This window comes from Heloderma suspectum, chromosome 2 (assembly GCF_057233095.1).
Source record: "Heloderma suspectum isolate Gila_16-S chromosome 2, 16-S_ref, whole genome shotgun sequence".
Lineage (NCBI taxonomy): Eukaryota > Metazoa > Chordata > Lepidosauria > Squamata > Helodermatidae > Heloderma > Heloderma suspectum.
The window spans coordinates 216,086,618-216,112,252 of record NC_139459.1 but is presented as its reverse complement, the minus strand read 5'-3'; the positions used below and the strand labels follow the sequence as shown (position 1 = coordinate 216,112,252).

General features: G+C 43.8%; 1 protein-coding gene across 3 annotated transcripts in view; it reads left to right on the top strand.

The window, feature by feature from the left end:
* Positions 1 to 25,410, top strand: part of FASN (fatty acid synthase) — a 64,547-nt gene extending 39,137 nt beyond the window's left edge. For 2 of the 3 annotated variants that reach the window (XM_084837878.1, XM_084837877.1), the window contains exons 22-43: positions 969 to 1,279; positions 1,383 to 1,772; positions 3,034 to 3,198; positions 3,683 to 3,801; positions 3,909 to 4,063; positions 4,470 to 4,673; positions 6,008 to 6,158; positions 7,339 to 7,517; positions 7,961 to 8,080; positions 8,248 to 8,370; positions 10,001 to 10,224; positions 11,529 to 11,727; positions 15,620 to 15,771; positions 16,988 to 17,079; positions 17,203 to 17,354; positions 17,587 to 17,829; positions 19,379 to 19,567; positions 20,449 to 20,670; positions 21,410 to 21,630; positions 21,921 to 22,019; positions 22,138 to 22,389; positions 23,509 to 25,410. In XM_084837878.1, coding sequence (XP_084694004.1) covers positions 969 to 1,279; positions 1,383 to 1,772; positions 3,034 to 3,198; positions 3,683 to 3,801; positions 3,909 to 4,063; positions 4,470 to 4,673; positions 6,008 to 6,158; positions 7,339 to 7,517; positions 7,961 to 8,080; positions 8,248 to 8,370; positions 10,001 to 10,224; positions 11,529 to 11,727; positions 15,620 to 15,771; positions 16,988 to 17,079; positions 17,203 to 17,354; positions 17,587 to 17,829; positions 19,379 to 19,567; positions 20,449 to 20,670; positions 21,410 to 21,630; positions 21,921 to 22,019; positions 22,138 to 22,389; positions 23,509 to 23,646 — 4,100 coding nt within the window. In that variant the 3' untranslated portion in view covers positions 23,647 to 25,410. Of the gene's footprint in view, positions 1 to 968; positions 1,280 to 1,382; positions 1,773 to 3,033; positions 3,199 to 3,682; positions 3,802 to 3,908; positions 4,064 to 4,469; positions 4,674 to 6,007; positions 6,159 to 7,338; positions 7,518 to 7,960; positions 8,081 to 8,247; positions 8,371 to 10,000; positions 10,225 to 11,528; positions 11,728 to 15,619; positions 15,772 to 16,987; positions 17,080 to 17,202; positions 17,355 to 17,586; positions 17,830 to 19,378; positions 19,568 to 20,448; positions 20,671 to 21,409; positions 21,631 to 21,920; positions 22,020 to 22,137; positions 22,484 to 23,508 lie in introns of those variants that run through there. The other variant, XM_084837879.1, reaches the window with a different exon arrangement.
* Positions 25,411 to 25,635: the final 225 nt, after the last annotated feature.

Genomic DNA, 25,635 nt, shown 5'->3' with positions numbered 1-25,635 from the left:
AGAATGCCAGTAAAGCCTATTTGGAACACTAACTACTGACATGATATAGATCTTGCCATTTTCCAAACTGAAGTGTGTAGGTAGGAGTGGCAGCCCCAGGAAAAAACGACCTCCTACCTCTCAGAGGTAGCTCAAGACATGTAACTTTGCCGAGAAAACAGGACACCAATTTCAGCCTCTCGGCTTCTGATGTATTTCGGGGCATGAGTTAAGTAATTTATCTCAGTGCTTCCACATTCACAACAAATACTTTTGGGGCATCACTGAGAGAGAAAACCTAGCCCACAGGACATGGGTGTTGTGTTCTGTCTTGCTGATTAAATGGCCAGTTCCTGAATGACACCAAGTCCCTTGGGACTGGAATCGATTTTCTGTCAAAGGCAAATCTTTCCTTTCTGAAGTAGCTTTAGTCCAAAGGAAGGTATTCCAGCATAGTATTTCATGCCATCTTTCTACAAAACCATTTAAAAAACTGTTTTATTATAAACAGTTTTGTAAACCCACATTAAGTTTATATTTATTCTAATGTGGATTTCACAAAACATAAATATTTTCTGGCTGCTCATCAAACTCATCCCTGATGCTCCGATGCCCCTGGGATCATTTGCCTCCTCCACATTTCATTCCCTAGCTCTACAGTGTTGAGGACAACTGCCTACCTCCTTACATTAGAAGTTGTGAGGATGAAGGATTGGCATTTCTATTGTATATATTTTTATTTAGTAGGAATTTCCCTTCATGAAGGTCTTTAGTTATGAACTTGCATAAACTGAGAACAGTAACTTATAATTTTGAGATCATTTGAATGGTTAAATGCATAGATGACAGGAGTACTGTAGAGACATAGACAACCACCGCTAAGTTAAATGCATTCTTTGGAAAAATAGTTGCCATTCTAACTAGGTGAGCAGAGTCAAGAAAGCACCAGTGACATAAATATTTCTGCGTGTTGGTCCTTTTCCCTATAGTGTTGATCCAGAACTTACAGAAGAAGATAGCAAAGCATGGAGTCAAGTTGGCTATTCCAGGACTAGAGACTACGAAGACCCCTGCACAGACAGATCCTGGTCAGAAGGGACTCCTGCACATACTTGCTGAAATCTGCCACCTGGAACTAAATGGAAATCTCTACTCAGAGCTAGAACAGGTTGTGACAAGGGAGAAGCTGCATCTTAAAGAGGATCCCCTTCTCAATGGCTTGCTGGATTTTGCTGAGCTGAAGACTTGTGTAGACATAGCACTGGAGAACATCACCAGTCACAGGATGAAGATAGTAGAGGTTAGCTATAGTGCAACTCTGCAGAGCTCTGAAACAGGTGTGTTTTCCCCCATGTGCTCATCACATATCCTGCTTCTCACTGACAACTACTCTGTGTTTACAGGCTCTGGCAGGAGATGGGCACTTATTCTCATGGGTTACAAGCATCTTAAACACTCAGCCCATGCTACAACTGGACTACATTGCCACTGACCGGACACCAGAAATCCTGGCATCAGATGAGAGCCATTTGCAGGAAATTGGTGTTTCCATTGACCAGTGGGACCCAGCTAGCCCTCCTTCTGGAAGTCTGATGAATGCTGATCTCCTGGTGTGCAACTATTCACTGAACATTTTCAGGAATCCAGCTGAGGTGCTCTCCAACTTGGCAGCCACTGTGAAGGAAGGTGGTTTTATCTTACTGCACACTCTTCTGAAAGGAGAAACTCTGGGAGAAATAGTCGGTTTCCTCACATCTCCAGAGCTTCAGGAGAAACCAGGTCTTCTGACTCAGGTATACTAAACTGTCCTATCTCTCTCCTGTTGGCTCTAGATCACAGGTGGGCAGAAAGTAGATCTGCAGATGTTTTCCACTTCAGCGTCCAACATTCTAGACCATTGGCCATGCTGGCAGGGGCGTCTGGAAGCTGAAGCCCAAAACATCTGGAAATCTACCTTCTGCCCATCCCTGATGATGCTTTGTTCAAAATTCTAGAGTTTGATGTAGTGGTGTTTTTTGTTTTTTTTAAGGTTAACTGTTCCATTGTTCATATTATTTATTCCCATTCTTAGGGATTAACAGCACAATCATTTGCATATCTACTCAGAATTAAGACCCACTGAGTTCATTGTGCCTTACTTTCAGATAAGTGTGTATACAATTGCAGCCTTTTAAAAAATGAATTGCAGGGCATAAGTTAGAGCAGTATCAAAGAAGACTGCAGAATTTTTTGCCTTTTATAGCAGAAAAAAAGAATAATCAGTAGCAGATTTTAGCTCTGGTAAACCGAGCAAATATTCTGTTGTTTTGGCAAGGAACAGCTATAAGGTACCTACAATAACTACATGATCAGTCATATCAGTGCCTACCTCTTCATTTTCCACACATGAATGGGATGTGATATCTGCTTACCAGGCCTTTTAAAACTAGAAGGGCAACACTAAGAGGAGGAGATAATCTCAGAAGCTGAAATATAGCCAGGTTGTGGAGCCTAATAACCCGAATGACAAAATTCCTACAAGGCTAAGGATGAACAGAAGTGACCCAGACCAAGATCCAATGAGAAAGGGAAGGGAGGGATGAAGAATATTTTGCTGAACAATCATATTTGCCAATAGGAGAGATATAAATGGAGATTTAGGCTGCAATCCTAGGCATACATACCTACTGGGGTGTGAGCCTGCCAAACTCAGTGGGGCTTACTTCTGAGGAGAAATGTTTAGGATCATACTGCTAGGGTTGCAAATGTCTGCTTTATAATTCCTCTTTCCAAACAAGCCTTCCCCCACTCAGTATTCAGCAGATATTAACACTGAATATATTATTAACGTTATTTATATATGTTGCATGCAACCCAACAGGAGCCAGTAATATTCTCCTAGGTGTAAAGAGAAGATCAAAAAGGCAAGATGAGCAGTAAAAAGCAGAACTCTTGACCACAGAGTAGTGGTTTCCAAACTCTTTGCTTTACAGCGCCAACAGCTGAGTAGATCTTTGTTCAAGAAGAAATGTGATTGGCCCCATTTTATAACCCTAATTTTGCTTGGTTTGGCAGGTAGAATGGGAGGACTTATTTAGCAAGGCCAGTTTGAACTTGGTGGCTGTAAAAAGATCCTCCTTTGGCACAGCCATCTTCTTAAGCCGTCGACCAGTTCCCCCCAAGAAGCCTGTTTTCCTGTCTGTGGATGAAACTTATTACAAATGGGTGGAACCTTTGAAGGTAAGGACTTCCAATATGAGAAAAGGTTGCTTTGGCCATGCTGGCTGGGGACAATGGGAGATGTAGTCTAGCTCATCTGGAGAGCACCAGGTTGGGGAACACAGATCTAGACCTAGTTCTCTATTTTTTATGGCTGTCCTATCTATTCCTATGCTGTTTGTTGTTTTGTATTGTATTGTATTCTTTTAAATATTTGTACTGTATTTTATATTTTTAAGTGTTGGTTAACACTTAGTTTTAGTTTTAGTTTAGTAAAAAAAAAAAAAACTTTTTTAACTATGTGTAATCCGCCCAGAGAATGTGGGTTATTTTGGTGGATTAAAAATATAATAAAACAGTAATAGAGTAAGATTTCTTAGTGAAAATGTTTAGGCTTTTTAAAAAAATGCACTCTCTCAAGCTGTTGTTTGCATATGATGCATTAAGGGCATCCCTCTTTCTTTACTATGATGACTTCTCAAATGGCCTGGGATTTCTCTTGCAGGAAATGCTAGCAGAACCTTCTGAAGAATCTGTGTGGCTCACTGCTACCAGCTGTCCTACATCAGGAGTTGTTGGTATGGTGAACTGTCTACGTAAAGAATCTGGTGGCCATAGGATCAGGTACAAAACATCAGCATCCAGTGATAGCATCCCTTTCCTGTCACTTCTTATGATTACAAATGTAAGTGAAATAAGGAATTGATTAAATGTTGTATTTTGTTTCCTAGGTGCCTTTTTGTTTCCAACCTGAATGCGTCTTCTCCCAGGCCCCCCACTAGCCCTTCTGCCAAGCAGATGCAGGCAATTCTACAGAAGGATCTGGTGATGAATGTTTATCGTGATGGAAAGTGGGGCTCTTTCAGACATCTTCAGCTAAAACAAGGTGACTTTTATGCTAAAAGGACAGGCAGCTTGTAGCTCTTCTTTCCAAAAGGACTAGAAAACAATTAAGTTTTAAGAGACACTACCCCCTGGCCCAGTCTCTCTCTGCCATAATGATCAAAGTAAACGGTCTTCTTGTGCTCCTGGGATATTAACCTAATTCTGTGAAATAACAAATGTCCTTTTAAATGCAGCCAAATGGTATGATTCATTTTGCAATTAGCTGGAATTGCAGGCATAAAGTCTTAGGAATGGCAGAATGGGAAGAATTGGCTGACTCTACAACTCAACTCTCCCCACTTTGATGTTCCTAATGTCCAAAGAATCTACCATGAAATAGACTGTTGTTGCCTTATCTAGATTTGTAAAGTGGGAGAAAGCTAATAGCTGTATCTCCTCTTCTCCAGCTCAACCTCAAGAGCTGACTAAATATGCATTTGTGAATGCATTGACACGTGGAGATCTTTCCTCTCTTCGCTGGATTGCTTCCCCACTTCGCCATTTCTACACAACCAATCCCAATGTCCAGCTTTGCAAGGTCTATTATGCACCTCTCAATTTCCGTGACATTATGCTGGCTACAGGAAAACTCTCCCCAGATGCCATCCCAGGTGAGTTGGGGAATGTTTCTTTATGTAGAGGCACCATGGTATGTTTTACCGTTGGTCCCACTGCCTGTAATCCATCTTTTTTTTCCCCCTTTATGCAAAAATATTATCTAAAAATAAGATGTATTTTGTCTAAAACCAGGTAGCTTTTAGGGAGGGCTCATGTTTCAGGGGTAAAGCACATGCTTTGCATGCCAAAGGTCTTAGGTTCAACCTTTGGCATCTCCAGTTAAAGAATCTCTGGTAGAAGCCTTGGAGAGCTGCTGCCAGTCACAGCCAGTTCTAGGCTGAATTGGCCAGTTGTCTGGTTCAGGGGCATTATTGGGCTTGGGTCCATGGGGCCCTGGACCCAAGTCTATTTCAAAGGGTCCTGAATCTATTCCACAGAGCCCTGAGTGTCCATTGGTGCCAATAGGAGGTTTGTTCCTCAGCTTAATTACAAGGGGCAATTTTCAAGGGGGTTTGCAGCTGGTGAGGGAAGGGTTGACATTCCCCTTCTCACATCTGCATTACCCCCATGCCAAATCTCTCCCCTACATGGCAGTTAAACTGAGGGGGAAAAAACTGTTTTCCGTGGGTTTGAGACAGTCTGGGTCAGGGTGCATATCAGCTGAAGAACTTATTTGAGATGATTTGGATGAGAAATTAATTGGCGGGCTTTGCCTTCTGTAAAATTAAATAAACCCTAGTAATTATATCTAAATCTGCATATATAGAATAGCATATGCAGAGTTTACACAGATTTGTGTCTTACGGCCTGGGCCCCAAATCTTTTACATGCTTAGGAATGCTCCTGATAAAGCTGCTTCATATGAAATAATCTCCTGAAACTGGTTTCCATTTGGTCATTCAGTGTTGCCATTACCCTAAACCGAATCACTTTGCCTCAGTCATGATTTCCTCAGTCAGAAAACTGGATTAACTCTCTTGCTTCATGTAGTGTAATGATGACTTAATGCCATGCTAGTAGGAGCTGCTTGGGCAATTGCTAAATGTTAGCAGAGAAACTTGATATTATGGTGATAAGAGAGTTTTTATCCTTGTTCTAAGTTACTTCCAGTAACTGCCATTTTAGAGGGTGGAAGAGGAGCAAAGATGTTTAAAGCATCTACTGAAGCCAAGTCCTACACTTTTAGAAATTAAAAGTATTGTGATTTGTGATTGAGGTTGCCCAGTCACATACTAAAATGGCCTTATTTATCTGTGATCAAGCATGGAGGATGCTAAGGTATTGATGGGCACAGCAATCTGAACATTATGGGTGTTCCTTTTTAATGAATGCTTGGTCAACAGCACTTCATCAGAGTAGCTTCATGGGACATTCTCTTCTTCTTCAGGAAACTGGATGTTGCAACAGTGCATGTTGGGAATGGAATTCTCAGGACGTGACCCAACAGGAAAACGAGTGATGGGATTGCTACCTGCCAAAGGACTAGCTACAGTGGTAGACTCTGACAAGAAGTTCCTATGTGAAGTGCCGCAAAACTGGTAGGCCAGCTTACAATTTCTCTACTATAGGGCTAGGTTACATATACTCTGTCTGATGTGAACGCCTTTTAAAAATGAATTGGGGTTTAATATAAGAACTGTATCAGTAGCAATTGAACAAGGTTAGCTATTGTTTGGGTAGTATAACTGTTGTTTTAAATTTATCAGCCAATATCCTGGGGTCTTGTGAGTTGTGTCTCCCCCCAGCCCCGACACACACACACACACACACACACACACGACTCATTGTCCTGTAATTGCCTCTTTGATTGGAATATACTCTGTATGGGGAAAGCACTCAACCAAGTCAGTCTTCACTTACATCTATTGTAGGCATGTTACTACACTATTACTTTGAGAAAATCTTAATAGTAGAATTTGTTTGTTGCTCCTCTGTAGTCTGGTGGATCCACTTGCATCTGTGAGTGGATTAGAATATGAAGTTAATCCCTTTTAATAATGTTCTCTAAACACTGCAGGACTAGGCTTATGTTGTTGCCAACTCAAAGTTCCCTCAGTGAAGGGTTGCTCGCAGATGTTAGAAGCACAGCCCCAGAAGTGAATTTTTTACTGAGTATTTATTTGACAGTCTGCATGATCTACTATGAGCTCTTCAATTTTTGGCTTCAATTTTTAAAAATCCGACGAAATAGTATTTGACAGCAAAGGGAGCTGAACAAATACACAATCCAGTACTCTGGTGGGACTGGCTGCTGTGCATCTCGTCTATGAGCATCCAAACACGTGCTGTATCCTAGAATTTTTTTTCTTGATGAAGGGAACAGATGGTGTTTTTTCACCTAGCATTGCTTACTGAGTCCCTTCCTTTTCAAGCAATGCCCTTTTCTATATTTATTAACCAGCCGAGCAATCTACATAAAACACATTGTGTCCCTTGGCCCATTATAGAAGATGCAAAACTACATCTACAGCCAGGAAACTACCAAGTGATTGGTGGTCAGGGGAAAGGGGGTGGGGGCAGAGGAAGGGGGCATGGCCATCTGGGAATACCAGAAGGCCAGATTGGGACCCCAGGTTTGAGGTCCTGCAGCCTTGATTTATAGATTCAGTATTGTCTCCATTCTCTGCCTCGTGTAAAAAGAGCCTGACCTGGAGATGATGATACTTGACTCAGAAGAAAGAAGTGTAAATGCCTGAGAAAATCGTCATTCCCTTTCAGGACGCTAGAAGAAGCAGCCTCTGTACCTGTGGTATATGCCACTGCTTACTATTCCTTGGTAGTTCGAGGTGGCATGAAAAAGGGCGAGTCTGTGCTCATTCATTCGGGCTCAGGTGGAGTGGGCCAAGCAGCCATTGCTATTGCCCTCAGCATGGGCTGCCGTGTCTTTACAACTGTAGGTAAGAAGCAACTTCCTTTTTCCCCTTGTCACCCTAGACTATCAACTTCCATTTTGAGAAACTTCCAACTTTGTGTTATGCTGTTACTCATAATTCTAACATGCAAAATACAAGAGAGGAACAAGGCATTTGTCTTCAGAGACAAGTTTTTTGGAGGGGTTTTGAAGCATTGTCTAAAAATTGACCAAAGCATTGACCAAGAATGTACGTGTTTGATTCCACAGAGATAAAAATGGAGGGAGTGAATAAGAATAGGACTCTTCTCCTATTTGCTTCTTGGGGTGGAGGGGGATTAACTCCTGGGTTCCTCACAGAAACAATGAACTGGAACTTTGTCAGGCCAGTACACTTCTCCAATCAGCATGTAGGCCTCAGGGGACAGAAAGTTGTCTATAACGCACTAAAATTTTTACAAAAATGTAATGCTTATTTTCTGACTTCAGGCTCTAAAGAGAAACGTGAATATCTTCAAAAAAGATTCCCCCAACTTGATGCAAACAGCTTTGCCAGTTCAAGAAATACCTCCTTTGAGCAACATGTCCTGAAAATCACCAATGGGAGAGGTAAGTGTAGTGATTAGAGCCTAGCTAGGATAGAGCCCCTGCAGAGCTTAAGAAGATTTGATTTGAAACACGTTACATAGATAAATGCAGATGGATTGATGGGAAGACAAGGCAGTGTGACTGCTATAGTGTACAAAGCTGAATTATTGTGTGGATAATTCTTGCAGGTGTCAACCTGGTGTTAAACTCCTTGTCAGAAGAGAAGCTCCAGGCCAGTGTGCGTTGCCTTGCTCGACATGGGCGCTTCTTGGAAATAGGCAAATATGACCTGTCCAACAACACACCCCTTGGTAAATTTTCACCTGGATTTTTTCGTTTGAGTACTGAGGTGCATGGCCATTCAGAGCTTTACTGTCCATATGTATCACAAATTAACCTTTCATGTTTCATTTCATGCACACAAATTTGACTTCACAAACCATTCCAGATGTCTCTCTCACTCTGTGATGAATAAGAAAGTGGGGTTGAGAAGTCAGAGCTGAGAGCTAATCAGCTCTGCGGGGTTAATACACGTGTGCCCAAACTGTTTTGTTTTTTTAAATCATGGGAGTCCCAGCCTTTTCATAGGCATGTTTGTAAACACATAGGCAATATGTGCCAGAAAGCAGTGGGCAGGTAAAACAAAGTCTAGATTAATTATTCTTCGTATCCCATAGTTTTAAAGGTCATTAAGATTTGTGATGGGTTAGTTCAAGATCACCACATCAGTATTTTCCAGGAGTTTATTTTCCCAGTACCAGGAAGAAAGAGTTTATCTCAGAGTCAACAAACCAGTTCTAGCAATTTTCATCTCAATCAGGAGCAGATATTTTGTAAAGCGAATTGATCTTAATTGCCCATTTTCCCCAAAATACCTTCTTTGACAACAGGGGTACACAAGAATATATTAGTGCAGGGAAAATCCATTTCCCCCCCAGCTACGGTCAGGATTGCAGGAGTAGGGAAGCCTGGGTGGCGGCAGCAGCAGATGACATCCTCCTCCCTGCTAATCAAAAAGTCCCAGTGCTTCAACCCTGCAAGCTCTGGCTCCACGACACCACTACTCTGAACTCTGTTAAAGAGACAGACCCAGATATATTCATAGAAAGCACTTCTCCATCTCTGAGCCAGCCTTGACCTGGCCCACTGGTAATCTGTAGGATTAGGAGGCCAACCAGCAGAGGGTGCTCACAGTGGCAACTTGGCTGTTATGGTACTGAGGACTGAGTCCTTGCCTTCATAGTTAAGAGCTTCACCCAGACCCATGTGTAGTTCCTGAGAGATGTCACCCCCACTGCCCCCTGAGGACTGAGGGCTACTGACTTCCCTTTGATCTGTGGATTCATAAGACCCTGCATCGGACTCAGAGTAGCACCTGGTCCTCTTTATTTTTTTACCCATTACTGAGAGCAATCCTGCACCTGTTTACAGCCCACCTGGTGCTTAGATCATGACAGCTCTATTAACTCATCTTCTCTGTTTCTCAACAGCCAGCAGAATATCTCTTTACTTTCCTGGTGACCACTTCTGCTTGAATAGCCCCACTGAAGTAAATAAAATTACACCAGCCTTAAGTGGTCACCAACTCACTTGAGTCCCCTAATAAAATTCCTGAATGAGCTCTCTCCCTAAACGTTCTCTTCCCAGTAGAACGATGAAGTAATGGTTGTTGCTAATACCTTTTTCAGAAGATTTTTGTGGGCGATGTTTCTGTGGAACTGGTTTCTCTTAAGCCTTGCTCGTGTGGAGTTCAGTCCAGTAGCTTAACGTCTTAGAAATAACTGCTTCATTCAAAGCCTTCCGTTTTGCCAGCACCACTGTTCTATTCTTACCAACATTCTGTCAGATATGTGAATTGTTTACAAATTAGGGCAACAGAGCTTTGCTGGCAACAGAGACGACAATAGAGTATAAGAGCTGTAACTGTGTTGCTTCTTCCAGGAATGGCTCTTTTCCTGAAGAATGTGGCTTTTCATGGGATCCTGCTAGATGCCATTTTGGAAGAGGGAAACCAAGAGTGGGAGGTAGTGTCAGACTTGCTAAAGAAGGGCATAAAAGATGGAGTGGTTAAACCTCTACAGACTACTGTGTTCAACAGAGAAGAGGTAGAAGCCGCCTTCCGATATATGGCACAAGGAAAACACATTGGAAAAGTTGTGATCAAGGTATGAATGGTAGATCTTTAGATTGTATTTACGATCCAAGAGTGCCACGTATGCAAACTGCATTAACAACTGCAAGTAGTGATTGTCATACCTGCATTTGTAAACGGGGGGAGGGGGGAGCAATAGGAAGGTGGGGTTAATAACAGGTTTTAAAAACTACGAGTACTTATTATTTACTTATTTATTTGTTGCATTGATACTCCGCCTTGCCATAAAAATGGCTAAGGCAGCTAACAATGAGGAAATCCACAATAAAATCCACAATCCACATAACACAAGCACATAACACAACAAAACTTTATAAAAGCCAGAAGTGCAGATAAAAAGCTTTTAAAAATAGCAGTCAATTAAGAACATAATTAAATTTAAAATACAAAAAAATACAGATTAAAACACAGAGCAGCAAAGAGGAACAAATGAACTCAGTAGGCCAAATGCCTGTTTAAATAAGAAATGTTTAACCTGCCAGCAGGACATCAACAAGGGGGCTAGACGAGCCTCCCTTGGTAGGGAGTTCCAAAGTCCAGGTGCCTTTGGATTGAGTTTAATCTGATTTAGCCCAGAGCTGAGCTGCAATGCCTTCACCGAATATATCTAGGAATCAGTGTAGGACTCACCACAGAGGGAGGGCTATGTTTCAGCAGTTCAATCACAACACTTGGAAGATGGACTAAAATGGAATGTGTTCCAAAAATGTGTGTGGCACAATTCTCCAGATGTCCTTGTATTGTTACTGTATGGCAGGAGTGGAGAACCTCACACCCAGGGCCAAATTTGGCCTGCCTGGGGTCACAATCTAGCCCTCCAGGGCTCCCTAGATGGCTCCACCCGCTTCTCCTGGTCCCACCTCTTCCCCGACCACCAATCATTTGGTGGTTTTCCAGCTTTTGTGCAGCTTTTCCCCAATTCTAAAAGGTTGAAATGCCTCTCTTAAGCCTTAGTCACTTGCAGAAAGAGCTTTAACAATTGAACCTTTTACCACCTGCTATATTTTTTTTCTTTTGCTCCTTGCATATATCTGCAAAAATGTGTGAAATTGCACCACATCAGTACGAATAATATGCAATTGTGTATTTATTCTTTGACATTTAATTTTTTTTTAAGTATTTTCTTGAAGGGCAATGGGCAAGGAAACCCAACACATGCTTGTCTGTGGACAGCACAGGATGTGAACCATGTCCACAGTGCCTGGGATAGTCTTTTCTGGCATAGCATAGCCCATTGCTATAAAAACATCAAAAGGCATGCTTCAGTTTTATGCTGTGCTATAATGTTTGATGCATTGTCTGTACTGATGTTTGCAGGTCCATGAAGAAGAGCAGAAATGTCCCACAGAAACTAAGCTAAGCCAACTCCCTGCCATCTCCCGAACGTCTTGCTCACCAAATAAGTCCTATGTTATTACTGGAGGCCTTGGGGGATTTGGGCTGGAATTGGCTCAATGGCTCATTGAAAGAGGAGCAAAGAAGCTTGTGCTCACATCTCGTTCTGGCATCCGAACTGGTAAGCTGAGAATGAGGAGCAATGAAGAGGAAAGACTGAGTCTATGAGAGTTCATGATGTCACAGAACTGTGGGCTCTGACTTGTAATTTTGTTCTTGATAAAAGCTGAATTTGGGCTGTATCCAACGTTAGTCTAGCCAGGTCCATAGCCAGGTCCATTGCCCATAAAACATCTCTCATCCATGACATGATCCTGGATGAGGGTGCAGACCTGGCATGTATTACGGAGACCTGGCTGGATGAGGCCGCTGCTCCTACTCTTGTGGCCATTTGCCCGGCTGGATTTTCATATGTGCAGCAGCCGAGGGCTGGGTGTCGGGGAGGGGCTGTTATCTACCAGGAGTCCTTGGTCCTCACCAGACCCCCTCTCCGAGAGACCAGGGTTGCTGATTGCATGTACTGGAGGTTGGACCCAAAGGACAGTCTGGGGATTCTGCTCGTGTTCTGTCCACCCCAACTGTATGGCAGACTCCCTGGCTGAGGTGCTTGAGGTGGTCTCTGATGTGCGTGTGCAGTCTCCTAATGTGTTGGTGTTGGGGGACTTCAGTGTACATTCAGAGGCCATCCTCGTGGGGGCACCTTGGGACTTCATGGAGACCATGGCTTCCTGGGAGCTGCACCCTATTCCAACTGGGCCCAACCATGTAGCTGGTCATACCTTAGACCTTGTGTTTGTTTCCAGAGAGGTGGGGAGTGATCCAGAAATTGGGGGTATATCCACCCCCCCCCCTTTTCATGGTCAGATCACTACCTGGTGGGGCTGGACTTCTTGGTTCCACAACCCCTCCACAGGGGTGAAAGACCCATTCAGATGGTCCATCCCAGGTATCTTATGGATCCAAATGGATTCCTGACTGTGCTTGGGGATTCTTTGGAGCACGCAAACGGCCGCTTGGTTGAGACCCTGGTGGATGGCTGGAATGCTGCAATTACCAGGACATTAGACCAGGTGGCTCCGAAATGCCCTCTCCCCCTGAACAGAGCTCACACTGCACCATGGCTCACCCCACGGTTGCGAGCTCTGAAGCGGGAGGTGAGACGGCTAGAGCGCTGGTGGTGGAAATCTCGCTCCGAAGACGAACAAACACAGGTTAGAGCTGTAGCTTCAGCCTACCACTTGGCAGTAAGGGCAGCAAAAAAGAATTTTTATGCTGCCTCTATCGTGTCCAGAGTGCCCTCCGAGGAGGCTGTTCCAAGTGGTCCAGAACTTGGTCGGTCCAGTTGTTCCAGAACCAATGGAGCATTCTAAGGCCTCCTGTGATGAGTTTGCAAAGCACTTTGCGGATAAAATCAACCGGATCAGGAGTACTATTCCATGCACAGTGGATACAGTTAGTGAGCGAGGGGTGGCCAGTGGCAGGCGGATTGTGTGGGATCGGTTCCAGCTTCCTTCTGATGAAGTGGACAAGATGCTTTCATCTTTAAGGCTGACCACCTGCTTACTCGATCCTTGCCTATCTTGGCTCATTATGAGCTGCAAGGAGAGACTCAGGGAGGGGATCAAGGTGGTGGTGAATGCCTCCCTCAAGCAGGGAATGATGCCATCAGCCCTCAAGGAGGCAGTGATAAGACCACTGTTAAAGAAGCCCTCCTTGGATCCCCAAGACTTGAACAACTTTCGTCCGGTCTCGAATCTGCCGTTTGGGGGCAAGGTGATGATTGAGCAGGTGGTGGCATTGCAGTTGCAGGCACACTTGGAAGAAGCCGATTATCTGGATCCCTTTCAATTGGACTTCAGTCCTGGGCATGGGACAGAAATGGCCTTGGTCACCTTGGTGGATGATATGGGGAGGGCTCTGAATAGGGGCAAATGCTCCTTCCTTGTTCTCCTCGATCTCTCAGCTTGTGATATGGTCCACCATGGTATCCTCCTGGGCCGCTTGGAGGAGTTGGGCATAAGGGACACCATGTTATGGTGGTTCAGTTCCTTCCTCTCTGGTAGATACCAGAGGGTAACTCGGGGGAGGAGACTTCAGACCCTTGGGTGCTCACTTGTGGGGTGCCACAGGGTGCTTTTCTCTCCCCAATATTATTTAACATCAGTGTGAAGCTGCTGGGGGCTATCATCAGGAGGTTTGGGGTGCAATGTCGCCAACATGCGGATGACATGCAAGTCTACCTCTCATTTAAATCCTCGCCAAGGGTGGCTATAGAAACCCTGTCCAAGTGTCTGGAGTCAGTGAGTGGCTGGATAGGAAGTACTAAGCTGAAACTGAAACCCCTACAAAACTGAAGTACTTTTGGTAGGAGGCAAGGGGAGGTTGGGGGATGTTGACCTGGTGTTGAATGGGGTGCGGCTGCCCCCAAAGGACCAGGTCTGCAGCCTGGGGCTCATTTTTGACTCCCAGCTGTCCATGGAGGCTCAGGTGTTGGCTGTGAGCCAGGCGGCACTGTACCAACTCCATCTGATACGGCAGCTGCATCCCTACCTCCCTAACCCTCTGCTCCCATCAGTAGTTCATGCCCTGGTCTCCTCTCGCCTAGACTACTGTAATGCACTCTATGTGGGGTTACTCTTGAAGATGGTTTGGAAGTTGCAGCTGGTGCAGAACACAGTGGCCTTCCTGATTACAGGCAGCAATCAGCAAGATCACATCACTCCAGTGCTGAAGGAGCTGCACTGGTTACCAGTTGTTTTCTGGGCCTAATTCAAGGTGTTGGCATTGACCTTTAAAACCCTATATGGTTCCGGCCCAGTCTATCTTAAGGAGCACCTCCAGCAACAGCAGGGATGCTGCTCAATGAGATTGGCCTCGGGAGGCCTTCTTTCTGTCCCATCAGCCAGGATAGCTAGGCTGGTGAGGACTAGGGAGAGGGCCTTTTCTGTGGTGGCCCCCACTTTCTGGAATTCCCTCCCTAGTGACCTTTGCCATGCCCCCTCTTTGATGAGCTTCCACTGGGCTTTGAAAACCTGGTGGGCATTTGGGGTGGGTTAGGGTTCTTTTAGAGCAATTTTGTTTTGTTCAGTTGGTTATGTTGCATTTTGTGTTGTTTTTTGTATTGTATGCCACCTAGAGTGGTCGGGTAGCCAGATGGGTGGCTAATAAATCTAATTAATAAATAAATAAAATTAATCCCTGTTCATTTCAATGCCTCTACCCTAAGTAGGATTAACACTGGATAGAGCCCTTTGTGTAAAAGTTAAACAAGGGAGGGAGGAGAGTTTGAACTAGACTTGTGAAGCATCTATGTTTAGCATCAGCTAAAAGAACCGGCAAGGTGCCTAGATACATAGGAGCAATGGAAGATAATAACTGGATCCTTTTAAAAAAGTGAGTAAGAAAGAGAGGAAGATACAGACTGGAAAGTGAGGCAATGTACGATTTCTGATCAGAACAATTGTGATGATCTCTTCTTGTTCAGTTCTGTTGTGGAAATATTTGCTCCTCTTTAATGACATACAAACTTTTAAGCAGGGGTGGGGACCAGATATGGAGGTCTAAACAGTGTCAATTAATCTGTTTAGCTGATCTCTTAAGATTTTGCTGAGTGTGTGTGTGTGTGTGTGTAATAAGAATGGCATTGTTGGGAAGGCATAATGCCAAAGGCAAACAGCATGTATTTTGAATTTGTGTTGTGCACTGTCTTTTTAGTTATTTCTGTTAATACTGCTTCATCTCAGACAGAGTAAAAAGTAGGGATGTAGAGCCAAAATATCAATGCATTCATGTCTGACTTTATTATCATATTGGTGCATCCACATAAATATTCTTTGGTAGTTGCAAGACAGATTCCTGCAGCTTCTGTTTAAATGCTACTTTCATCTCCAGGCAGTAAAAGAGTGAACAGTCTCTCTGGATTATTTTTGTAGCCAAAAATAGAGCAGGAAGTATAGCTTTGTAAGTCCATCCAATGCCCAATGAATCCTATTCTACACTCTCTTGCTTTTCAGGTTACCAGGCTAAACGAGTCAAAGAATGGAAACAGCTTGGAGTCCAAGTTCTCGTGTCAACCAGTGATGCTGGGACTCTTGAGGGGGCTCAGCACTTAATACAAGAAGCTTCTCAGCTTGGGTCCATTGGGGGCATCTTCAACTTGGCTATGGTGAGTGACAGGTGCTTAGAACCAACATGGCTGTGATGGTTTCTTTTCTACTGTTTAAGTTGGGCCCCGCTAGCAGGCTACAGTTCAGATGAGCCTTCTTCTGTAGTTCTGGAAAGGTCTAGAAACAGGAAGCTAGGAGCCTATCAGTCCATATCTTCAGTGTTCCCTGGGTAGCAGCATTGTAAAAAAAAAACAACACCCCAAAGTTGTGGTGTTGGGGTTATGCTTACACAACAATCCCTGTATCAGACAAAGAGAAGCAGTAGCGATCAAATGAAGTTTTATCCTAGACTAGGGGTGGGGAACCTCTTTCAGTCCAAGGGCCAAATTCAGTTTTGGAGAAGCTCTCAAGGGCTGCATTCCAGTGGTCAGTGGAAGGCAGTGTGGGTGGGGCCAAAAGCAAAAGGGGTGAAGGGCAAAAGTACAAACACTACCAGCATATTGTAATTTAAAGCTGTCACTGTTAGTAACTAAACCTTAGAAGAGGCATTTTAACCTTCTAGAAAAACTGCAGAAAAGCCAGGAAACCACCAACCAATCAGTGCTGGGGGAAAGGTGGTGGGGTCAGGGGAAGGGGGCATGATTATCTGGGGAACTTTGGAGGGCCAGATTGAGACCCCAGGAGAGTTGGATTTGGCCGCTGGGCCTGAGGTTCCCCATCGCTGCCCTAGATCTTGCAGTGAACAAAAGTGGATAGAGGGTAGGCAAAGGGATTATGAACCCTGGGAAAATTCATGTTTTGCAAGATATTTTTTCTATTAATTATTTTTATGCTGTAAATGTGTACACAAGTAGTGTATGAGTAGAACATGTCTGACCCTCATAATGCAGAAATGCTAGCTTTTATCTCAGTATTATCTTGGCTAGATTTCTTAGGGCCAAACTAGACTTTGCATGTTTTAGCTTGCATCTATGCATCTGTTTGAAAATGCAGATAGCAGCCATGGACTGTAAATTATCAGGATCACAGTAGGTGGTGAGGGGGAGTTTAACTCTTTTCTCCCCTGCTGCAGGATTGCTAATTATCAGGAACCCTCTCATGGCTACTGCTTGCTCCTTTAAAAAAAAATGTACACCTTAAACTTGTTCAGCTCTGAGATACTCAGTCAAACTGTGGACTGCTTCCACATTTGTTTTGAAATGGAAGCAAGATATTTATCTTGACCTACCTGACTGAGGGGAAAAATCTGAAAATACTCATTTCTATTTTCTACAGGTCTTGAAAGATGGTGTGCTGGAAAATCAGACCCCAGAATTTTTCCATGAAGTCAACAAACCCAAGTATTTGGGCACACTTAATCTGGACCAGTAAGTGGCATGTGAAGAATGAATATGAGCTCCTGCTCTGCTTGATGGTACTGAAGACGAGTGAGGGGAGGGTCTATTTGGAAATGAGTAGTGAATCCTCCTCCCTTGTTTATTTTCTTTTAGAGTAACCCGCCAAAAGTGCCCAGACCTGGACTATTTTGTTGTTTTCTCTTCAGTAAGCTGTGGGAGAGGAAATGGTGGGCAGAGTAACTATGGTTTCGCCAACTCTACCATGGAGCGTATCTGTGAACAGCGTCAGCATGATGGGCTTCCAGGTAATGGTTCAGTTCTTCCAGCCCTGAGAAATCTGTTTTCTAAAGAAACAGATGAATACAACTTCACGTAGAATTAAGCGTACACTGCCCAATACCTCCTGTGCACTGCCAAATTCTTGTGCTCATAACTGACCGTGTTTTCATGCTGTTTCTCCTCCCTGCCTGCATCTTGCGCCTTTTGTACTGCCAGATCCTGTGTAACCACCACCATGCATTCCCTCTTCTTCCCTAGGCCTAGCTGTACAATGGGGTGCTATTGGCGATGTGGGTATCGTCTTGGAGACAATGGGCAGTAATGATACTGTGATTGGGGGAACTCTACCTCAGAGGATGAGCTCATGCCTGGAAGTTCTGGACCACTTCCTCAACCAGCCTCATCCAGTCATGTCCAGTTTTGTCCTGGCAGAAAAAGTGTTGACAAAAAGCAATGGAGGTAGCCAGCGGGCTCTTGTGGAAGCTGTTGCTCACATTCTTGGTAAATATCATTGTAGATAATTAGTCTTAGTAATGATGTGATGCTCTCTTCATCAAGAAACTTCCCTGCAGAGCCTCCCATGTCCTCTCATAACAGCAGCTGGAATACTTGCAAGGGTACCATCCATCCCAAAGGGGGGTGAAAACCTTATTTATAATGGGCAGTATCCTATACTGCCACTGTGCCTCTGCTAGTTCTGTTGCACTAGCAGAATGAACCTCTAGCACAACAGAAACACAGAACCAAGTGGAAACACTCATTTCAAGAATGGGGCAAGTCAGTGGAACTCCCTTCTGGGAATTCTGCTGACCTGCCGTGTTCCGGAAATGAGTGCTCTTGCTCGTTTCCGGTTTTTTCAGGCACTGCTAGTTCCTGTTGCCCTAGTGGTCTGTTCTGCTAGTGTGGGCAGTATCCTAACTGCAGATCTGAAATTACCCCCTACATGGCCCCTCTGTGTTGTTTGTGCCCATTTTGCACACAGTCCATTGCTGTTACTACATGAGATTGTTCTGTTTGCACTGCACTGTGTGCCCTGACTTGAGTTATGCCTCCTACACATATGACACTAGTAGAGAAGCAGTTCTGGAGATGACCTTACAGAACTGGGGAGCATCTGAAAAGTGGTGCCAGGCACAGGGGTTAGGATAGGAGAAGGTGCTATGTTGCATGTGGAGAAATCTGGGTGCAATGTGGCAAGCAGGATTAGATGTGAAAAATGGTGCCAGGCATAGGGCTTAGGATAGATGAAGGTGCTGTGTTGCAAGTGCAGAAATCTGGGTGCAATACAGCCAGCGGGATTAGATGTGGGAGGAAATTAGGTCAGAGGAATACACAGGCGTGTCCTATGCAGATCTAAAGGTGTGAACCTGTCACCTCCCCCATCTTTAAAACATGGAAGAAGAGAGAGAAACATAACAGAGACTGTAAAACTGGGGCAAGGGACAGGATCAGGAGAGGCAGAGAAGGGGTGGAGTGACAGAGAGAAAGATCTATGCAATCCTGCAGTGGCTCTGGCTCTGCCCACTATTGGATCTGGCTCTGCCCACTATTGGATCTGGCTCTGCCCACCGCTGCTGGCACTCCTCGCCCCCTGATTGACTTTTCCCATGGGTCAGTGGTCCTTCATAGGAAAAAAGGTTCCCCACCCCCATGATAAGGGATAAACAAATACTGATATACAGAAGGGACAAAATATTTAGGAAGACTTTGGGAGTTTGAAGATAATGAAATAATTGTCCTACAGTTTGAAGTACTGCACTAAATGCCGTTAACCCCCCCAAGTCCTATAAACAGCGAGAGCCAACTCAAAGGGTTGTTATTGTGAGGGTAAATGGAGAGGAGGAGGACCATGTACGCCGCCTTGGGTTCCTTAAGGAGGAAAGAAGGCGGGATATAAATGTAATGAAATAAATAAGTAAGTAAGACCTTCCCCCATCCTGAGAGATGCCATGTCAGCAAAGAAAGGAAGCCTGTAAAGAATTAACGGTTTGAAACTACTGTCGAAATGGGGCTGTCCGGATATTGTTACACTTATATTTCTTTTCCTCAGGTGTTCGTGATGTAAACAGCCTGAATGCTGACACGTCCCTGGCTGATCTGGGCTTGGATTCCCTGATGGGGGTAGAAGTACGCCAGACCCTGGAGAGGGACTATGATATTGTCATGACAATGAGAGACGTTAGATTACTTACCATTAACAAACTGCGGGAATTTTCTTCCAAATCTGGGGCCACAGACCGTAAGTGTGTCCAGCCAGTCAGACTCTGCCCTGCTTTGGGAGCTGTGATGCAAAAGCAGGGGTGTCGATAGGAGCCGACTTACTCCTGTCAGGGGTGGGAACAGCTTCCCTGTTATCAGCAGATTTTTCTGGTTATTGAAGCAAATTTATAATTTGTGCCTGAGCCTCCAGGGGAAATGGGGACTGAAATATCCAGGCATTCTAGATGAGAATCAAAAACATTTGATAACTTGGAGCCAAACCTGGAAATTGGGTTGTGAACAGGACTTCCTGGATACCCATCGTTGCAGACTGTGGGGAACCTCCTGTCTCAGGTTCAAAATTTAGGCCCAAACTAGATATGACACAGGACATCCATGATTAGCATCTACCATGGATTATTTAAAAAAAAACCTAAAAAAACCCTTCAAAGCAGCCACAGGGGTCTTCTAATTAGATTGGGGCCACACACTGGGGGATTTCCTCTCATGCTGTTTCCCCATTCAACATACTCTCAAAGGGAGAAGAAACTAATACAGCTTGTGTATGTATTTTTCCCTCTGTAGAGCTGATTAATAGCAGTTTGGGCAGGAGCAATCTAGATCAGGGACATGGCACAGGAGGAAAAGTTTAATCCCCACCCCCACCTCCTGTGCTGTGGCCTTGATCTGAATCCCAGCCCCATCTGAAAGAAAAAACATATGAGGTCCTGTTCTCTATCTTCTGTACCACATCTGGTTTGGCCTTTTGCCTCTGGTTCCCCAGAGGCAAAAGCTTTACAATATGATTGAGTGAGTCTAGGCCCAAGCCAGCTTGGAGTCCTCTTTTAGCTCACCCTACTAGACTGACTGTAGCATGAACTGGCCCTTTCCAATGCACGTCTGTGTCTTGTTTGTTTTTAGAGTTATCGCAGGAGACAAAAGCTGGTCAGCCTGAGCAATCCAGAGCGGACTTGAAGAACCTGTTGGTTAATCCAGATGGACCAACTGTGAAGCAGCTCAATGAGGTGAAGAACACTGAGCCTCCTCTCTTCCTCATCCACCCCATTGAGGGATCCATCACAGTCTTCAGCACCCTTGCATCTAAGCTCCGTATTCCAAGCTATGGACTTCAGTGCACCAAAGGTACATCTGCTATGTGTATCTCATTAGTCTCAACCACAGTGCATCATTGTCAGTGTAGCTGGAATCAACTTAGGCCTTTCACAAACATCCCAAGTTACTAAATGTCAGCATTGTGTCTCCAAGCCTAGAGAAAAGTATATGATGATAATTCACTACTAGGATACAAAGATTCCTTTGGAACAAGGCCCTCCCTCTCTAAGCTATTTCATTAATTCAGGACAAAAACCAAAATCAAAACAATATGCTCTAAAGCACAGGACTGAGATTTCTAGCACTATATCTACTAAATTTCCTCCTAATCCTGAGGTTAGCTTTCCTTTAAAAACACACACACACACACACACACACACACACAAATATATAGCACTCTTTATTTTAAAGGGGAAAAAACAGTTAAACGAGTGGGCTTTTTTTTTTTTACCAGAGTCTGGATTGAATTTATACATGGTTCCTTCTCCCTCCTCCATAACACCCAGTCTCTAGTCCTCTGTAGTAATTCTGTTAATGCAATGTCCCTTTTCACCTACCATCTCTGTTAAAGAGATCCAGATTCTAAAATACCACCTTTTTTAGTTTAGATACAATTTTGTAACTGTAGATTTTTGAACTTAATTAATTTCCATTTTAGAATTTGGAGAATCCTGGTAGCAGGATGGTGTTTATAGCACAGGATTCTACACATGCTGATTGTGATCTTCCAGAGCCTCACTCTTCTCCTAACTTTGTTTCTTCTCACTAGCTGCTCCCTTGGACAGTATACAGAACCTGGCATCCTATTACATTGACTGCATAAAACAAGTGCAGCCAGAAGGCCCGTATCGGATTTCTGGATACTCCTTTGGTGCCTGTGTAGCCTTCGAAATGTGTTGTCAGCTCCAAGCTCAACAGAATCCCTCCCATTTACCCAACAGTCTCTTCCTGTTGGATGGTTCTCCCTCCTACATAGCAGCACACACACAGGTAAAAGATTCCGGGCCGGTCTAGCTACAAGGGCTAGCTACTTTCCAGTGTCATATCACTGTCTGGCACAAGATTCTTCTGAAGACATACCTATGATGTGCCAAAATATACCAACCAGAGAATCTTCCCAAACCATCTGTCTGACAATTAGTAGTTATTTTTCTCCTTCTCTGTTTTTTGGATTCTCCCAGTATTTTAATCAACTGTTCTTCAACATGGTGCTAAACATTCTGTTCTGTTTCTAAGATTCTTTCACAAGATCTTATTTTATGGTCCATCCTCTCTTCCAGAGCTACACAGCCAAGCTAACTCCAGGAAATGAGGCTGAAACAGAGACTGCAGCATTGTGTGCCTTTGTTCAGCAGTTCACTGACATGGAATACAATAAGGTAATGTTTTCCCACACTGTTCACAGCTGTAAGAAAACATATTTTGCTCACAACCATTTCCCTCTGGAAAGTGCACCATACCTTTGTAGTAAAGTGTTGCTATTTTTATGGCTTGCAGTTGCTGGAGAGTCTTCTGCCTCACCCAGATTTGGAAGCTCGTGCAAGTGCTGCTGTGGACCTGATCACTCAGAATCATAAAGACATCAGCCATGAGGCGCTCAGCTTTGCTGCGTCTTCCTTTTATCACAAACTGAAGGCAGCAGATAAGTATATACCAGAGCACAAGTATCATGGCAATGTGATGCTACTGAAAGCAAAGACCCACAACGAGTATGGAGAAGGTCTTGGAGGAGACTACAAGCTTTCAGAGGTTAGTCTCATTGACAGAAGGAACTGAAAGGTCTTTCTCTTGTAAATATGTCTCACTGCAGTTTTCACTCACTACAGCTCCTCCCCTCAAAGCAACACAGGCTACAATCCTACATCTACTTATGTGTATTGAAACCAATTATGTCCTACTGAAACCAATAAAATTAGCATGTGTATGAAGTCCCATTGAAAACTGAAGTTCTCCAAAAGTCATGAAGTTTAATAGCTAGTCACATCTAAAAGACAAACCAAGTTAGTAAACTGTTGTATAACCTTTAGTACTGAAGGGAAACCTAGGAAGCTGCCTTATATACTGAGTCAGACCATGGTCCATCTAGCCCAGTATTGTTGACACTGACTGGCAGCCATGTCTCCCTGGGGAGAAGCCCAACCTAGAGGAGCCAGAGACTGAACCTGTATGCAAAGCAGGTGCTCTACCACTGTGCTACATCCTCTCCCCTAATTTCCAAGAACAACCTACAGCTTTTTCAAGAACTGAATGCTATATCTCCCAGAAGTGCAGTTCTCCCAGACCTTCAAAGGAACTGATCATCACACAAGAAAGTATCATGGCCCATGTAAACAATGTACAGAAAAGTGCCTAGTGGAAGAGATCCCTGAAATAAAGCAGCTTGATTTCTTATCCCAGCTTCATTGTGAGTTTCCTAGTTTGAATAATGACCAGCAAGAGGTATTAAGGATTTTTCTTTTCCTCCTCCTTGCCACTCCTGCAGCATCCTGCTAATTTGTAGTCCTCTCCCATCCCTGTCAATCTATGCTGTAACTACAAATGTACATGATGTCACTCCAGCTACTGATTTTCTGTGAGTATTTCCCTGGCCTGTCAAGCAACAGCAGCAGCAGAACCTCCAGTTCCGTACATTATGGGAATGCTTCTCTGAAAGGAAAGGGGGCTTAGGTCTTGCTTGATGTGTCTTCTATTGTGATTGATTTGATGTGACGAGGTCTTGGAAGGGAATGTAGAAAGTAATTAAATGGCACAATAGGGCTTTAAGATCTCCTGCTCAGATGATTTTGTCTCCTAACTGAAAAGAGAAAAGGCGTATGAAACTAAAATTTGTGTGTAATATTCTCTTCTATATCTTTGTGCCCTATGCAGGTCTGTGATGGGAAAGTATTTGTCCATGTTGTTGAAGGGGACCATCGCACCATCCTGGAGGGAGATGGTGTCGAGTCAATTACTGGGATCATTCACAGCTCACTTGCAGAACCTCGGGACAGTGTTCGAGAGGGCTAGATACTTCAGAAACTCTACTGTCATTGCCAGAGAGAATTCAAAGCTACCCTTGTGACAACCCAAGGAACTCTTCCTGTACTCCATCTTATCATCTGCTCTGCAGCCAAGTCTAGGAAGTCCTATTGACCAGCGTCTGTCTGTCTGTCTCTCCCTCGCGCCCCCCCCCTGCAGTACAGTGACAATATTGTTGCACTGTTGCAAGGACCCACGCTGATGGCAACAATGTACACCATTTGGCAGTATGAAAAAAATTAGGAGCAGGCTCATGTGTGTGCATGTGTTGTGCTATGTATTGTATTGTATTGTATTGTCTAGAAGTATTCCAAATGCTAAGTGAAACTAACCAAGCCCAGTGAGTATAGAGGGAAGCTGCAACTGATTTTGGAGACTCATTTGTCTGTGAAGAGTCAGTCTGTAGTAATATCAGTAAGTTAATTCCACTGAGGTGTTTTTGTAACTATTTTTATTTTGAAATATTCTAGGTATTTATTGCATCTTTACTTCACTAGGGGCTCTCCGTTTTAAGTTGTTACTGATTAAATGGAAAGGACAAAATACTCCATTGTGAAGGGTCCCGTCCCCCTCACTGGTTGCTTGTCTCTTTTTATTTCAACCAAAATTCATCTTTAGAACCATGCAGCTATTTAGAGTGGAAGGCAGATTCCCAACACAAGTAACAACTTTCTCTGTAGAGAGATGGGTTTGCTTCTGCTATGTTGCCAGTCCCTTACTCAGACTCTGATGGAAGGGATTGGTATTTTTGAGCATGTATAATATGTACTTTTTTGCAGGGGTTGGGGGCAAAATATTAGATTATTTCCCATGTCCATCTGGAGAATGCACAGGTTAGGAATATACAACTTTCTGTTCTCAGTGTAATCATTTCCCCCAAATGCTTTCAGTCCAGCTTCTTCATTCCCTCATATGCAGTTTGAAGGATTAACAGTGATTCAGACTTCACATGGCTTCTTGTTGACAAGAACCTGATTTAATCCTCCCACAGCTGACCCACCTCCCTCCCTCATTCTTCCAAAAAACAAAGCACTGTAGCAGTTGTCAATGTCTGCCTAAAACTCCTATGTAAAAACAAACAAAACTGGAGTCCAGTAAGCATTTTCTTGCTGCTTCTTTGTTGACTATGCTTGTAGGGGAATCATTGCACCTTTGCTGCACCAATGATACAGAGGAGGAACACTGAGCAACCAGCATCAATCGGGAGTGCTGTGCCTCTCCAAACTGCTTTAGAATCCAGTTTCTCTGCTGGATTATTTTACCAGCACTGGAGGGCATAGAGACTGCACACACATTCCATATTTGCTGGGAGTGAGTTGGCTAGGCCATCCTCTGTGGACAAGCAGCTGGGTGACTGGTTTTAATGCTTATTTTCAGGGGAAATTCCTTTGAAATCTGAAATGTAAAATGAAAACATTGTGTTCTATTGTGTCTTTTTTTTTCATTTTTACATTCCTTTGGTGAAAATAGCTCTGGAGTGTCCTTTCTTCTGTGGCTCTCCTGGAATTAAACGCAACTTAAACACTGCCATGGCTTCTCTTGTCTGTTATTTCTACCTTACTCCTTTACTTTCACTTGAGTTTTTTCTTTTGTTATGGAGGAGAAGAGAGATATATACTCCAGTTCCTTCAGGGTATAGTTTAGTATAGTTTGGAGGCTGCAAAAAGTGTTTCCTGAGCACCTTGGTCTGTGGCTTCCTCTTTCTTTCATGTCTCAGGCAGGTATAATTAAATAAATGAGCTATGTGACTGGAAATTATGTGCTGTTAATTGTTCCTCTTAGCTCTGGCTTCTTTTATGGTTTTAGGAGCTCATTAACATAACTGCATTAAGTTCCCCATCTGCAGAATTAGGCTGATCAACCATGCAGGGCTGTTGTAAGGATAGTCAACGCATACATGAGAACTGCTGTTAAGTGCTAAGTATTTACTGGAAAATTTTCTTCTGGGGCCATATTTGTGTAGGTTTAATAAGCCAG